Source organism: Chamaea fasciata, unplaced genomic scaffold (genome assembly GCF_029207755.1).
Source record: "Chamaea fasciata isolate MVZ Bird 193981 ecotype frontalis unplaced genomic scaffold, bChaFas1.0.hap1 SCAF_18, whole genome shotgun sequence".
In the NCBI taxonomy this organism is placed as follows: Eukaryota; Metazoa; Chordata; class Aves; order Passeriformes; family Sylviidae; genus Chamaea; species Chamaea fasciata.
This window is the reverse complement of record NW_027094103.1, coordinates 11381139-11398094: the sequence shown is the minus strand read 5'-3', so window position 1 is coordinate 11398094 and position 16956 is coordinate 11381139. Positions and strand designations below refer to the sequence as shown.

General features: G+C 46.1%; 1 protein-coding gene across 9 annotated transcripts in view; it reads left to right on the top strand.

Annotated features, from left to right (window-relative positions):
• Positions 1–16956, top strand: part of PITPNM2 (phosphatidylinositol transfer protein membrane associated 2) — a 121091-nt gene that overhangs the window by 68786 nt on the left and 35349 nt on the right. For all 9 annotated transcript variants that reach the window (XM_066199426.1, XM_066199424.1, XM_066199427.1 and 6 more), the window contains 5 exons: positions 2798–3012; positions 4239–4360; positions 5701–5934; positions 12471–12794; positions 15652–15747. In XM_066199426.1, coding sequence (XP_066055523.1) covers positions 2798–3012; positions 4239–4360; positions 5701–5934; positions 12471–12794; positions 15652–15747 — 991 coding nt within the window. The remainder of the gene's footprint in view (positions 1–2797; positions 3013–4238; positions 4361–5700; positions 5935–12470; positions 12795–15651; positions 15748–16956) is intronic.

The following is a 16956-nucleotide window of genomic DNA, read 5'->3' as shown; positions in this document are numbered from 1 at the left end:
ACTTTCACAGCACCACTTACGCCCAGAGTACTATCCTGGTCTCTCAAGTGCATGTGGCTGAAGTCTTTATTTTTATTATATGAGAAACATATTTTCTCTTTGTCTTTCTGACTGGTCAGTAATTGCACTGCTCACCATCTCTCCTGACTCTTGGCCCTTCCTTACTTCACTGCAGCTCCTTGTCTTCTCAACAAGCCAGCTGCTAAGTGTGAGAGCCTGGAGGGCTGGGAAGCAGCTTTGTGTGGGTTTATCCTGGGGAGTTTCTCTTTGATCGTACTATCCTTCCCAGCAGCGTGGTGTATTATGAGTATAAATTTGCTCTGATTCAAAAGTCCTGGCACTAAAGATAGTTTGGGATATAATTTTTTTTTTTTTTGTCAGCAGAGCTACAGCTCCTCTTTCACATTCATCTGAGAAAATGTTCTTGCTGCCCTTGTCATATCTTATGTAGATAAGAGACAAGTAGGAGGGATGTGAAGGGCCAAAATTTGCTTAAGGTTTGTAACTGGGTGGCAAAGGCTGTGGGCTGGAGTTGGTCATCTGGAAAGGCTGGAGGAGGAAGCACACCCTGCTCCCAGAACAGGGTTTGCAGTCTGCTGCAGCTGCATAGAAGTGAATAAAATAACCACAATTCAGAAGTGGGACGTGAACTGACTTTCACAGAGAGTCTCAGTGAACTTGGTTTTTTCCTTCCTTGCTTCTCTCCCACTGAGTTGGGACGATGACACTGCGCCACCCTCGAGTCTCCCACCATCGGAGCGTCACCGGTTCCAGGTTGTGCGGAGAGGCTGCTGATGAAACTATTCACGTACAGCAAAAATTGACCAGTATTGTGGGTGCTCCCGGGTTCCAGCTGTGGGGTGAGAACCAGGCAGCTCATCTCCGTGCGGAGAAGTTTTTGTTAAAACCCACTGAACGGGGAGGAGTGAAATGGGGAATGGTAGTGTGAGTAAAACCCCTCAGTGGATATTGGTCCCAAAGGAGGACTTGCAGAACTGACTGGAACTGCTGTAATTGTGCAATCTAGAAAGAAGTTTGGAATAACTTGGCATGAAGAAAACTTATCTTCCCTCTGCTCATGATTTCCATGTGCTTCTGCCATATAATAAAACTCTACATGTCTATAATTTGTATCAACTGTTTCAGAGCACATGCAGTGCAGTTATTCTGTCTGACACTTTCACTGTGCTCGCTGGGTTGCTGCCTTTTCTGAGACCTTTGAATTAACCAGATTTTGGGGTCATCGAGATTATTTAATGTTATTGTCATAAATATTTGTACAGGACTTGGTCAGTGCTTATAAAAGAACTGAAAGACAGTAGTTTGTTAGGAGAGGATGTGTGCTTTAATGAGCTGCCAGCTGAGTGTTAGAAATAAACTGTGAAAAAGTACTTTTCTGTTTTTCTGGGGTTTTTTTTTTCTATTGCAGTTTGTGGGGTAGGAAAAAGTGATTATTTAGATTGTCAGTTATGGCTATTTAAATTTAAAATCACTTGGGAGCTCTTTATAAACAGGGCTATTTACTGCTGAACAGCTCTCTTGGCTTAACATCCTGTCCTCGAAAGATAAGAAGTTGATCTCTTGCATCTTATTAATAATTTTCTGTTAAACCGTGTTATCCTTTGAATTGTTTGTATGCCAAAAACGAGTTGTTGTTTTTGTGTTATATTTCACAGTTGATTCTTGGTATAAAATTCCTTTTTTCCCCCCTTAATTTCCAAAGTACTGTGCTCTCAAATACAAACAATAATCTCAAAATGCTAACAGAATGAATCTGTTGTTTGGAAATGATGATGGTTATACATCATCCAATCTGCTGAAATGTGTGAGAAATTAATAAATATTTGGTTTGCCTCTAGCTGATCTCAGAAGCACTGAAATTAGTATTTTTTTATTGAGGGAATTTTTGCCAGGTTTCTCATTGAAGGACAGTCCTATGAATAAGCCAAAATGCGGAGGCTGCCAGGGGGTGCAGTGATCGTTCTGGCAAACTTGGGATGTTTCTTCTAAATATCTTAATTAGCAGAGCAAAGTCTCCAAGCTGTTCTTGGAGAGCTGCTGCTGGGCCAGATCACATGCACAAACCCCCAAATCCTGTGGGTGTAGGTCACAGAATAGTCTTTATCACTGTGATCGTGGAATCATTGAGGTTGGAAAAGACCTCTGGGATCATCAAGTCCAACCTGTGACCAATTCCCAGCTTGTCAGCTCAACCAGAGCACTGAGTGCCACATGCAGTCATTTCTTGAGCACCTCCAGGGGTGGTGGCTCCAATGCCTGACCACTCTCCAAGTGAAGAAATTCTTCCTGGTGTCCAGCCTGGGATGCTGCTGCACCAGGAGCGTGTGTGATTCTTCACGCTGCCACGTCACCACGGGGATGTGCCAGGCTGGACAAACTCTGCTTGGCTGTGTCACCTGCCGATGCAAAAGGTTTTTGTGCTGTTGGATGGTTCAGAGCTGGAGCCAAGGGTTGGGGTGTGATGTGTCACCTGTTCCAGGAACAGGAATTGAGGTGTCATTACATCTCCATTCAAACTGAGCATCCAAATGGAAATATTTCCCGGGTCCCAAATAAATCAAATCTCCGCGTTGGCCAGATGAGTCTCTCAGTTTTGCCTTTATAATCTCTAGGTTTGGTAACCTTAGTGCTGGGGTGCTGCTACAGCTCTGCTGTGCTCAAAAGGAGTCCTGGAAACCATCCCCAGTGTCCTGGTGCTTTGAGAGCCCGGTCTGTGTACAACGCCCTGAAAAATGAGCATTTTTGTGATGTGTTTGTGATCTCTTTCACCTTGCAGAAAAAGAGCAGAGAGGAGACATGTGGGGAAGGCAGCGGAGTGGAGATCCTGGAGAACAGGCCCTACGTGGATGGCCCTGGGGGCAGTGGGCAGTACACTCACAAGGTTTACCACATCGGGATGCACATCCCCAGCTGGTTCCGCTCCATCCTGCCCAAGGCAGCTCTGCGCGTCGAGGAGGAGTCCTGGAATGCTTATCCTTACACAAGGACGAGGTAAAGCTGGGCAAAATGTCCACAGCTCTTCTCCTGTGTTAAACAGAGGGTTTGATGTCACCCTCTGGCAGTGGCATTTCCTTCTCCAGTAATATCCTTCAGAGCAACCAGGGTCGAGTCCTGAAATTCCCGTGCAGTGCTTGATCTCGAGAGTTTGCCTGGGCTGGCTGCACACCTCCCTGAGAATTTTTGTTTTTTTTCTGTAAAATGTGGAGCTGTTTGTCTGTCAAAGCTTGGCGAATCGTGAATGGTTTTTGTTCAGTCTTGTATCCTGCGCTGTGTGTTCTGCTTAACACTGCAGATCTCTGCAAGCTCGGGGAAATTATAGATGTGCACGGTGCTGGGACAGATGTCATGCTGAATCCTGTCAGGGAAGACAGGATGCATTTGTACAGGGGAAAGAAAAAAATCTTAATAAATAAATAAATAAATAATCACAGCGCTTCTTTTCTGGGAACTGTCTGTCATTTAACTAGAAAATAACAAACCTACAGCCTATGGTTTTCACCCTGAGGAGAGAAGAGAGCCAGAGGCTCTGTGGAGCCCTCTGGGACCTCCTTGTTTCATCTGATTTTGTCAGGGGGGACTTCAGATACCCTGGAATAGATAACCTTTGTTCCAGTAGCTCCAGTTTAGAACATTTGCTCTTTTTCGGATTTACAAATCTCTTATTGCTGTCATCTTGCACAACAAAAAGGCTTTAATGGGTATTTTGATTTCTATGAAAAAATCTAGAAAAGTTTTCTGGTTCAGTTTTAGCTGGTCTCTGCAAGTAACATCAATGCTGGGAAGGTGGGGAGTCAGTGTTTGCATGTTGCCAGTGACTGAATGTAATTGTGCTGCCTGACTTTTAAGTGATTAAAGTTCACTTCCAGTCAGTTTTTATCTCTTCTCTTGAAATGCCTATGAATCAATCAGTTGGCCAGGAAACCTGTGCTGCACAGCACTAGTTCATATTTTATTCTGCTTCCAGTCAGGAGCTTTGCTTTTCTCCTTGCACAGGTGCATTTCCAGGGTGTCCTTGTATTACTGTCTGTGCCACAAGTTTTTAATAGAGTGGGCCCAAAATTTATCTCCTTGCTGAAAACTGGTGAGCTCCTGTCTTAAGAAGTTATTGAAGAACAATCTCTAGTTGGTATTTTAAGCATATCTGAAGGAAAACATGAGTGAAGGCTTGCTGGGATTTGAGGCTGATTTACTCTAAGCTGTGTTGTTCTGGCTCCCAGGTACACGTGTCCTTTTGTGGAGAAGTTCTCTATTGATATTGAAACGTACTACAAAACTGACCCAGGAGACCATAACAACGTGTTCAACCTTTCTGCTGCAGAAAAAAGACAAACCATTTTAGGTAAATAGCCTTTTGCCTTTCCTTTTTCCTGTTTGGTCTGTTTCTTTTTTTTTTTTCTTGGTGTGTCCATGTGCCTGTCCATCCCCAGTGAACATACACCTGCGCCCCTGTCAGTGTCACTGCAGGGTAAGGTTACATCAAGTAGGGTGAGGATACCAGAATTCTCTTCTAGGCTTGGTGTAAATCCCATGGAAATAATTTGAATCCTCCATCTGTAAATTTAAACTGATGCTTTCCCATCTTATTTATGCAGCTCCCAAGAGGAGTAAGACATCTAATGATTTTGGGGGTAATAAGTAGAAATAACCGTAGAAGAGAAAAAAATAGCCGTATAATTGTGAATATATTGCTGTTTATTTGTGTGGCTCCTTCATGTATATGAAAATGATTCCTGTCTGCACTTTTGAAGCATGAAGATGCATTTAATTTTTGTTCCCTCTCCTTTTAGTCCTGTCCTCCACGCAGGTTAACACTCATTTCACAGTTGTCTTTAGAAGATTGAGTTAATGTAAGGAATTAGTGAGAAAAGGCAAAAGTATTTCAAGAAAGTACTTTAGTACTTCACTTCAACGGTCCTTGTTCCCGGCCCTTTCTGACCAGGCTTTCACTGCTGAACAGACTCAAGTCCCACCACTGCACTGAGAGGTGTCACAGAGCTGTCACTTCTTGGGAAGCGTGATCCTGCCCTTCAATCCAAACTTCAGGTGCTTCTGCTGAGCTCTGGGGGCTTCAGGTCTTAAAAATACGTTCATTCACTTAATTCCCGCTCCAGTTTCCACTTCTCCATTGTTGGATTGTTAATTAGGACTTTAGTTAAGCTTTCTGCTTTCCACAGTACCTCTGGTCTAACACTAGCAGATGAGGAGTTCCCAGTCCTCTCTGGTGGACCCAAAGATGAGATGTTCCATGGGGAATGTCTCTTCCTTAGCAGGGCAGGTGTGTTGAGCTATCTTGGCTGAGACAGCTGCAGTGCTGTGAGTGATATTAGAAAAGCTGGAAGGTGGAATGTGCAACAGATCTGTGTGGAGCTGGAAAGACAGAGTGTGCAGAGCTGCCGGAGTGCTGTGGATCTGCAGTTACTGTGGGCAGAAACATCCATTTGGAGCAAAGCCTCTGTCTGCTGGAACTGTGTGTGCTCGTTCCTCTGGCAGAGCTGATCTCTGCCCGGCAGCAGTGTATAAACAATTTAAATATCAGTTGTTTAAGCGTAAGTAAAAAGAAACTAAATTGCTGTAATGCTTCTGGTACTTCCTAAAACAGAAATAACTCATGAAAAATGATGTTTTCTTGTTTTGCTCAAGAAAGGGAAACGTCTAACTGTTTCTATTCTCTTTCTGTAGATCCTATTGATATTGTTAAAGATCCTATCCCTCCCCATGAGTACAAAGCTGAGGAGGATCCAAAGCTGTATAAATCAGTGAAGACTAAAAGAGGACCCCTCACAGAAGATTGGATTCAAGAGTACAAGAACAACCCTGGGAAATTCCCCATCATGTGCGCATATAAACTGTGTAAAGTGGAGTTCAGATACTGGGGGATGCAGTCGAAAATCGAGCGCTTTATCCACGACGTTGGTGAGCATTCATAGTCCTGCAGAGTTCACTCCTTAATGTTTGCACTGAATTGAAACATGAAGGTGAGGCCTGTGCAATGCATCGCATCCCAAGATATGTCTGTGAAGAGATTCTCAGATCTGATGACCCTGTGGGTCAGCTCAGAAAAAATCCTGTTGCTCTATCACTTACAATCGTGGTATGTACAAATCCAAACCACAAGTACCCACTGAAAAGGTTTCAAGTCCTGTGTAGGCAAGATCTTGCATTCTCCTTTTATTTATTTATTTTTTTTAAAGATAAACTTGCCAGATCATTTTTAAACTCTGCCAGTCTTCTTTGTTGTGACCAAAATCCATCCTGAAGGGCTGCCTAAAGAAATAAGCTTCACTTCAGTGTCCTGAGTGGTTCCAGTAAACAACTCCCTGGAGCATCCCTAGTTTCTACCCGCCTTGTGACAGGGTTGGTGGGTCTCTGTGTGGCTCTTGAGTTGTGAGTAAATGTCCTTCTTTGATGGATGCATCATTCTTAGGGTCAGGGCTTTTAAGGAGGAATTGGATGTGTCTGGCAGTAACTAAGTGGAGACAGTACAGGTGGTGGCAGTGCTGGCAGTAATTTGTTCTCTGCAGAAAAATCTATAAAACACCTGATACAGTTTCTGAGCCTTGCCACAAATGACAGGATCTATGGCCAATTGGAAAACTAAATAGTGTTTTAAGGGAGCATTCCCATCTGAAAGGGCAGAGCTCCGGGTGTCCTCTGGCGAAGAAAATCCAAAAAAAAAAAAAAAAAAAAGCTGTGTAGAGGATGCTACCACCTTCCTGTGCACTGTAAATCCTCCAGCATGATCTCTACAGCTCTGCTTTTGATCTGCAAGTCTTCATGAAGTGCCTGATTCCAGCATGAGTAATTTTCGAGCTCTTTGCAGTCACACCGTGCTCCTGGGAGCTAATGTGAGGACCACTGATAGAGCAGTGGAGAATGGTGTGCACCTCTCTTTGAATGCTCACAGGTTGCTTTCTTACAGCCCCTTTGCTTTTCTTGAGGTAGGGACGGAAGATTTTCCTGCTGTAGACTTTGTTACAAGTGCCTCTCTGCACTGATCTCCCTCGGTGTTTCGGTGACACGGGTTAATTTACTGTACGCCGGGAAAACACGGAGGCAGAATAACAACTCCATTGTACCTGTTAAATGAAAAAGAGGCACGTGACTCTTCCAGTTGTTCCGAGGTGTTTGGCATAGATTAACCGTGGGCCCTTAGAAGCATTGCTTTTGTATTCCCTGAAAGATTGCCTGCCATTTCCCTCTTGATTGAGCCTTTGCAGAGAGCAGAGCCAGCTCATTGTCTGCCTTTCAAAAGCTTTCCCAGCCTGTTAGAAAGATGGCAAATAGTGTTTCTCGAAGTGGTTAAGATGCATAAAATCAGGGAAGTCTTTTAGGCGAGACAAAATAGAGTGAGTAAAAAAGTGAAAGTAAAAGCTGGAGGTGTCTGCAGGAGCTGTGTGGCCTCCCCCTGCCCTGGGATAGCCACGAGTGGGCAAAGTGCCCCAGCATTTGTACCAAAGCCAGCAGCGGATGAGGACATTTAAGTTGGAAAGGTGCGGTGCAAGGGGTCTGACCAGGCTTAGATGCAGATCCCCGCATGGGGCTTTCAGCTGGCGGCCAAGAGCAGATGGAGACCTTTGTGCATTGTGCACCTGACGGTGAGCCAAGCTCCCAGGAGCCAGAGAGGTTGTGGTGGGTCAGCCCCTTCTTCCTTGGCATTTTTCCTCCTGGTTCCTCTCTTCCCAACTCGAGCAAATTGATTTCTTGGGGAATTAGCCCACCCTGTGCAGGATCACCAAGCCAACAAGGAAACAAAGAGCAGGATCCCAACTCTGCCCAATGGGGAGCAATGCTTAGTGGAGCAAACTAAAATTAGAGAATGGGTTGCAAAAAGAGCAGGTCTGAGGTAAGTGACGGATGGCCTGTGCGGTGTGGAAGGGCTGCTGAGCACAGAGGGAGGAACTCTGGGGGACGGTGTTGGAGCGTTCTCCCTCGTACTGAGTGCAGCAGCCATTCTTTCCCATGACTAATTGGACAGTTACTCAGTGCTTTGACAGCCTGAGACACAGACTAAAATTGTGATTGTGGGCTATTAGTCTACTTGGCTGTAATATTTGTATGCTTTTTTACTCCTTTCCCATAGATTTTAAGTTTAATTGGACTGGCACTGCATAATGTTCTGCTCCCACTTGCTTCCTAATGGTGCATGTGGGCTCTGAGTCTTTTGTTGTTAAACAAGTGTGTTGACTGTGTATGGGTTATTAATTTTATACTGTGGCAAAGTGTGTTCCATCCCAGTAACTGGAGCTTTGTCTAAGCCACTGTGTCCTAGGCTAAATATGCCCAAAATGCCGCACAGTGGCGAAGTGGTTTTTGAAAGCTCTTTTGCAGAACTTTGGCTTCGCTAAAGCACTCAAATGACTCAGTTCATCCACTGCCCACTGGATCCCAAAGGCAGAGTTTTGTCTTTCCAAGGGGAGGCAGGTTGCTCTTGGTGTGATGTGGATGTGACCACAGACTTTTCTTTGTGAGGATTCTGAGCGAGGGAGGGCAGGGAAGCAATCAGGTGTGACTGCAGGTGGCCTTTGGTTGGATCGTAGTGACAAGGTTCTGGGATCTGTTGGGACTGTCGGGGAAATTGTGTTGCACATGGACAATCAGGAATCCTGTATTTGCTGTCAGGAAATTGTGACAGTGCATTATAAAATCATTTGGGGGGTTGCTTCTGGCTACAGAGGCAATGGGTAGTTGAACAATTGCTTCATTTGGATCTTGAGGGCATTTAGGGTAGAATTTGTTGGTGGGTTTTCAAATTTATTTTCATTGAGTCCTTATCACATTTACTATTTTCATTTTACATTGAAGAACAAGCCCAGAACTACAGACCAAAGCTTTCTAAATTCACATGAAGCCTCCTCTCTGCCCTGGCTTGCCTAATGGTCATTTACACTTCCTCTTGTACGATGAAGTCAACACCACAAATCATTTACAGGAGTCAGCACCTCATGGATTCAACCAGCTCTGAGTTGTTGAGATGGTGAGCTGGAAATCAAATGATTTAAATGTTTGCACCCTGCTCAGCTCTTCACAGATGATCTTTCTGCACAGCACAGTGGGAAATGTTATAATAATTAAATCAACACATGATGACGGGTGCTCTGAACTCAGCCTGCACATTTGTGCATGTGTGGTGTTATTGTTTGTTTGTTTGTTTGTTTTAAACAAAGCATTGCACTCTGGAGAAATGATAGTCTGCTTAACGACTGATAACCAGCTGGTAGCTGCATCCTTGTCAAAAAAAACCCTTCCCATTTTTCCTGGGTGACTTCAGTGAAGTGCCTGATGAGGCTGGGGTTTTTCCTCTGATTCAGGGGAAGAAGGCTCAGATAAACTTGGGGCATGTTGGTGGAGGGGGAAAACCTGCTGGCAAGGCAAACTTCCAACTGTGCTGCAGCTGGGGCAGCGTGTGACAGGGACTTCTCTGGCTGAGCAGGACACATTTACACCTACTCTCCTTCCAGGGAGAAAAAGGAAAGCCAGCTGGGCCACAGATTCCCTCAGCACTCTCCTGATGGGCATCTGCTACAAAGAGAGTTTTCCCCAATTATGCTCTTTCCTGGGTCTGGTGTCTCCGCTCCTTTTCACTTCAGAGTAGAAAACTTGGTTTTCTCTAAGATTTTGATACAAAAATGCTTTGAGACTTGGAGGGGTTTTTTTTCCCCCATTGCACAGGGAGAGCAGCAGTGTCTGGACAGGTGAGGTCAGTCATTTGTAGCTGGCTGCTGCCTCCCTGTAGCTGTGTGGGACACTAGTGTTCCCTGGGTCTCTGCTGGGAGGCTGCAGGCTGGGCAGGAATTCAGTGCCCACTGCTGTGCACAGAGAAGCCCCTCAAGTTCTCTTCCCTACCACTGCAGCCTTTTCTGCAAGCCATGACTTTCGTTTTTCCGGTTCTTTTGTACCTGCACAGCCTCATTCTCCCCCAGGTTTTCTCCTTGTGTTTAAGAAAGAGAGATGCAGCACTGCTGACACATCCCAGGTGAAGGCCAAATGCTGGGAAAGTAATCTGTTTTTTGGACTTCTTGAGTAACCTGGAGGGGTAGAGGCACGGCAGCTGTGGAGCCCTGTAGTGCCATCCTATTTTCAAAGGAGCAAAGCTTTGAGGAAGGGTGGTTTGGGATGTCTAATCAAAGGGATGTGAGCAGGGCACATGGGGAGGTCTGTGGGTTGGCAGGAAGCAGTGCAGGCGATTTTTGAGATCTAAGAAGGCAGAGAGGAACTTCAAGAGACTTTTTTTTTCTACCCCCAAGTGGTTTTCATGTTCCCTGTGAAGTTAGTCCATTAAAACACAGATATGTGGTCGGTGGCATCCGTGACTCTACACAGAGAATTTCTGAAGGAGTTGAGGCACTGACACATCAAGGCTGGATTCAGGAGCAGGAGTGGAGCCTGCTGAGCCCTTGAACGGGGGAAGCTGTGGGATAAGAGCCACATCCACTTGTGTGTCTGATCACAGTCTGTTTTCAAGGTGTTCCAAGCAAGATAGAAGTGGACACTGGGTGTGAAAGTCCAAGGGGTGTGTGACGTTGGGGACAGCAAGAGAAATGTTTTTGTGGCTTTCAGTGTGGGCGCGATGAGACTTTAATCTCGGTTTTTAAGCTCTGCTGGTTGTCAATCATAACAGGAGGTGAAGAGGCTAAAACATTCTCCTGTAGTTCTGCAAAAAGTAATCTGGCAGAGGAAATAACTCTGAATCTCAACTCAGGTTGAACAGAATTAAGGTGCTGAAGGCTGTTATTCTGCCCCAAGAAGGTCACACTCCGCTGGCTCAAACTTACCTCTCCCTTCTGAAAGCCAGCCAGCAAAATGCATCAAATATTGATGGATTTAATCTTACTGTGTAAATGAAGTTCAGGTTGAGCTGGTCCGTGGCATTAGCTGCTGATCTCAGTGGCCATTTTCTCCCGATAGCCTGCCTTGGGGTGACTGCTGGCATTAAGGACTGACCAAAGTGCAGGACAGACAATAAAGTTCTCCGACCTGGAAGGAGATAAACATATAAAAATATGCTTTTTGTGTGTGTAAGAAAACAAACAAACAAACAGCGATTGCTGAAAACAAACTGGACCTTTAGGCTGAACTTCACAGAAACTGTGACAGTAGTGGGGTTTAAGGTTTTCTGTACAACAGTGAAGCCCGTGTTGCTGGAAGCGCCTTAGAAACGCTGCACGTGGTGGGACCATCCCTCTTTGGCCATCCTGGAGATGGAGAGTGGCTTATGAGGGATGTCTTTCCTCATGGTGGTGCTTAGAGAGCTCCATCTGCAGCTCCCAAAACCTAAATGATTCTAATGTAGCCTGTTGATTGCTCTCTTAATCCCACTGACAGCAAATCCCACTGGTGCTTTTGGTTTGTCCTTCAACCCGTCTCTGCCTCAGTTTCCTGGTAATTAAAGAGGGGGCAGTATTAATTGATGGTTTATTATCAGAAAAACTCCTGAGGATCAGTTGGTCGGTATTTACAGAAGCTTTAAAAGCATCATTACTGCTGTGTGATCTCATCAGGAATAAATAGCAGCTTGGAGTTTTTGACCTCTTGTGAGCTCTTAAGGAATAATATCGGTGAAAATCCTGAGTGACTCTTAGGTTTTAAAAGTCTTGGGGGGTGTGATGATGTTAGTGAGTGAGTCTGAGTCTTGAGGAGAGTATCTGTTGCCTGGTCAGGTGCATTGTGTGTTGGTACTGAGGCTGTTCTTCCTTTCAGATATGTGATACATTAAAATATTTTAAATTGGCTTTACCCACTCCATTTTTTTTTTCCTGCATCAGAAGACAGATGGTATCTGCAAAATAAAGCATCTTTATTCCCTCCCTTACTTTGCTTTCTATCCCATTATCTCAGAAGCTCCCATTTGTGATGCTGTTTTACTGATACATAGAAACCAGGTGCAGAAAACGGGTTTCCAAGGAAAGGAACGGGGTGGGATGTGCTTCTGTAATGTAACAGCTGGGGAGGGCTGTGGAGCATTCATCCAGGAATGACTTGAAACTCTCCAGAATTTAAAAAAACAAACAAAAAATATCAATAGGTTGGGGTGGGGGTTTTTTTGGGGTTTTTTGGGTTTTTTTTTTTAACTCCTGGTAATATATTTCACTTTGAAGACAGGATCCAAACGTTACAACTTCCCAGAACTTCAGGGGGTTGAAACTGTGGTCTGTGTGTGGTCTGTTCCTCCTTGGTGGAACAGGCAGCCAAAGTCTTCCACCCAAAATTAGGAAATCCCTTTCCAAGTTGAAAGCAGTGACAGGAGACTGGCTGATTTCAGTGCTTGGTTGATTAGGAAGAATTGAGGAGATGAAGTCCACGGAGCGACCAGGTTGCCTGCGTGAAGGTCCTGCACTGCGGGTTGGCTGTCCCTGCCATGTCCCTGCCATGGTGTAGTGAGGCTCTGGGAGGGGAGCAGGCTGGTCCCTGCAGTTTGTGGCTCTGGTGACAGGGACGTTGTGGCTTTGCAGGCCTGCGGAAGGTGATGGTCCGGGCCCACCGACAGGCCTGGTGCTGGCAGGACGAGTGGTACGGCCTCACCATCGAGGACATCCGGCAGCTGGAGAAGGAGGCCCAGCTGATGCTGGCCCAGAAGATGGCCCAGTTCTGTGGCGAGAATGACCCAGAGCAGCACGGTGTCAAGGACACTCCTGGGGAGAAGGACGTGGAGCCCAGCACGGGGTCACCTGCAGACACCGAGGATGCCTCTGCCAACAGCGACGCGGCCTCCGGCAGGTCGCTCACCAAGCAATGGTCCACCTCCTCCAAGTCCTCAAGGTCTTCAAAGAGAGGAGGTAAGATGCTGCCAATGACTGGCTCTTATGAACTCGTGGAGGTTGGGCTTTGGGGAGGTTGGACCACGTCTCCTTGTGGCAGCAGCCTTTGGGACAATGTGCACGAGTCCTGTTAGCTCAGAGGCCTTCTCTGCTGGTGCTGCAGGCTGTCTTCTCAGGTGACCCGTTTTGGGTTTGGGAAGGTTTCTAGTCGTCCCATAACTGTGACTCAGTGTCACGTGGCGGAGTTGTTGCCGGTGTCAAAAGCTCAGAGTCTGTAAAAACACCGTAGAGGAGCAGGCAGGAGTTGCTGGCAGCACTGGGGCTCCAAAGACAGCCAGCAGCACAGAGTTAGTCCTTGTTATCCAGGAGCTCCTGGTGGCTTTCTAGGGCCCTTCCGTGCTGGATATCTGCTTATCCTTGATACCTGTGTCACTGCAGGTTCCCGTGCTCCCTGGCCAGGGTTCTGTGCCACCACGTGCCTGTCTTTTCAGGAGGGGTGTTTGGCTCCATGGGGCTGCACACAGCGAAACATCTTGTCAGCCCCTGGGGAGATTAAGGCAGGAACCCCCAAAGGTGCGTGGGGGCTGCCGCCTTCCCCTGGTGATGATGTGCAGAAGCTGTTTGGAGACAAAACCTCACCCTGGGATTAGGTGGGAGTGTGGATCGTGTCTGCATTCCCTTTGAAACACCATTCAGGAAGCTTTCAGGATTTTGATGTTAAAGCTCTGCTGTGGATACCCTGTAAGGACTCAGCTTTGAGTTTTGGATTTTGTTACTCACCTTTCCCTTGGGGCTCACCTCGTTTTGCTGTACTTCCCTTCTTTGGACCGTTCTGTACAAAGGGGTGAATCCCCGGTGAGTTACAGCCGCAAGGTTCAAACCCTCAGCAATTCCCTCTCTGTTTAACCAAGCGCTGCTGGTAGCAGGGAATAGGCAGCTCTCACTGCAGGAGGGGAAAAAAAAAATCATGAAAACCCCAAGGGGCAGCATTTCTTCCAGTGACAGTGGAAGAGAACATCTGGGTGAGTGAAGCTTCTCCATCTCTATCTTATGCACTAAATATCAGGAGCTGAGTCTCCATTTTTATTTCCCACTCCATCACTGATTTCGTCGCGGGGTGAATGGGAGAGGAGCAGTAGTTTTACCTTGCGATGACTCACTCGAGCGAGCCCCAGGGAAGAACCTACCAGATGCTTCATAAATCACTGCATAAAGATAAAAATACTGCCTACTTCGCCTGCACCAGGATTTTATATTGATGCACCCATCTCCCATTATGCTCCTTGCACAAACCCCCTCTTCCACTGCTGACACGTTCACTGGGAGCTGGAGTTTTCAGACCTCCCGGATTTCACTTGAAGGTTTTCACTAGGAGCAAAGCACGAATTTCTTTTCAACTGCAGTATGTCTCGGCTTTTACACGGAAAAGTAATGAAAGAAATTAATTGTGATGTGCTGGGAAGTACGTCACACAGATATTTTAATCCTCCTTCATGCTGGCAGCACATTACCATATGGAAGCAAAGGAGGGCTGTCGCGACGCTCCGCCACCTCCAGCTGAAAAAAAAATGCCTTTTCTCCGAAAGATTTTCCTTCTCTCCACCACCAGAGCAAGACCTCTGGTGATGGCAGGACCCTTGTCGCCCTCCCGTGTGTTTTTAGGTGCTCTATTTTTAATAACTATTCTGCGAGTGCCTTGACGTCACTCCGGCGTGAATTAGCTCTGCTCCGCCACCTCCTCGCTGGCTGCTCCCGAGGGGTGGGCGGTGGGATGCTGGGGGCTGCTGAGCTGCAATTACATGACTCTGCACAGGGTCTCCATCCTCCTTCCATGTGACAGCCGGCTGGGAGATGAGAAGAATTTTCCTTACATATTCAACTCTGTTGGAACAATAGCATGAAACGGCTCGTGCGGCTGTCACAGTAACCGGAGCCTTTCAGGCTCTTGTGGATGCTAAATGAGAACTTGTCAGTCTCCTCAGGTTTTTTTGCTGGGTTAGGTGGCTGCTGTGAGTGCTTTGTGTGCTCTGTGTGACAGGCATGAGGGGACAAACCCTCGCTGCCATCGTTCTCTGGGCAGCGCTCCCTTCGGCAGGCGGCTGTTCCGAGACAACTTCAGCCGAGAAGAGCTCAGGCTGGATGGTTGCTAAATTATATCTGAAAAAAAAAAGAAAAGAAGAAGCCATAATGTGTTTATATTTAGCTCAGAGAACTCAGGAGGGGAGAAAGTGAAAGGGAGCGGGTAAGTGTGAGAACAGGAGGGCAAACAGCACTAAAAGGTCTTCGGGGTTTCTCCTTGCTCTGTCAGGACCGCCGCTCCGGCAGCTCCCTTTGAAGTAGTCAGATAGCATGTTGTTTAAATCATTCAAGTTTAAAGTTTAAATAGATATCTAATCCAATTTGTGTGGAAGCAATTTCCTTCCAGAAAACAGATTATTCCTCTCCAGGCTGCTCTGCTGAGCTACCCACCCCAAAGTTAGCGAAGCAGAGGCATGGCTTGTGTGTTGATGAGAGGCACAGAGAGAGCTTCCAATCAGCCTGCTTCCTTCCTAATTGCAAACTTTAAAACCCAGCTGATTTTGCACGTCCCACTAACAATTATAAATAGCTGCCATTCAAAATAGCAGAAGAGTGATCCAAGCAGCTTTGCTTTAATGTAGCATCTTGCTGGCAGGTTCCACCAACAGTAAACAAACAGGATCTGTAAAGCGGTACACTGACATCACACCAGCATCATCGGGGTTTTGTGTTTTTTAATATTGCAGCAGTGAATTTTCTTAGAGAACACATGATTCTTCCTCCAGCAAAGATCATGTTGGGAACTCTCCGTCTTGTCGATGTAGCGTTTCGCATAAAGCTTTTTTGTTTTTTCCAGCAAGTCCCTCGCGCCATAGTATCTCCGAGTGGAGGATGCAGAGCATTGCCAGGGATTCAGATGACAGCTCAGATGATGAATTCTTTGATGCACATGGTACGTGGAGCCTAAATCACCATCGTTTCTTCCCTGAAATGGTGGGGTAAGAGAACGGAAGGCATGAAGGGCGGGGGGTGAGCAGGGTAGGAAGCGAGACTTTTTTGCTTTGAAGTCTTTTCCTTTCTAACCACGACATGCAGCTTCAGTGCAGCTTCTTCCTGCATCACCCAGCAGACTCTTACATTAATGCAGCACCATTTCAGGTGCAGTCTGAGCTGTTTGAGGGGATCTTGAACAGTCGTAGCCCTAGGGGCTGTATTTTATTTATGAGTGTGCATGAAATCCAGCGGTACTAACTGGGCTGTGGGTGTGTCCTAATGATTCACTGTGACTGATTATTTGTCTAATTTGTTTTTTAATCAGTAAGGGTTATGATTAATTGTCCTGTCTGGGCCTGAAGAGACCCAAATTTTCCTTTATTTACTCCTCATTCTCCCATTCCAAGAAATGCAACAGCGAATGCAGCGAGGTACTTCAGGTGCCAAAATTAATCAGTGTTTATTGCAGAATTCTCAAAGTAGTTTTGCCTATCTGTATTAAGGGAACACTGTTATATTTTTTTCCTCTGTGCATGTGTATGTGAAGAAGCTTTGTTCCACTGCACTCATTTTATACATTGTACTTAATGCAAATTTAAGCCTGAAGGGCTCCATCTCTATTGACAACAGATGGAGTCTCCTCCTGCCCGGTCTGATGGAAGTGAGAGGTGCAATATTTGCTGATGGAGTAGGGAAATGCAGTTGTTAAAAGATGACACCCCAGTTTTGCAAAGCAGAATTTTTTTGCTGATGCTCAGCTGAAGTTCAGCCTCCAAAAACTGATAGTATCGTGTTCCAGAAGAATTCTCCCATGAGTGTTTAGTCATGGATCTCAAATTATGGGGTAGAAAGGGGTGTGTTAGTGTGGTGACTTCAGCTGAAATGGCCGGGACACGTGTGAGTTAGGATAAATGTAAGTCTCCTGCTGGGAAAGGGAAGGGCCAACTTCGTTTAAGTGTCTGTATTTATTAACTCACGTAGCATTTACAACAAGTATGTGAGGGATTTATTGGAGCAATATACATCCAAGGGAAGAGGAGTGAGTCATCCAAACGGCACCGCCGCTATCCACGCACTTTTTGCCTTTTTAATTACTCGGTAATAAAACTGAGATGGAGACGGCTCTGCCTGGGATCCAGGGCCCCAGGGAATCCCTGGCATGCTCCTA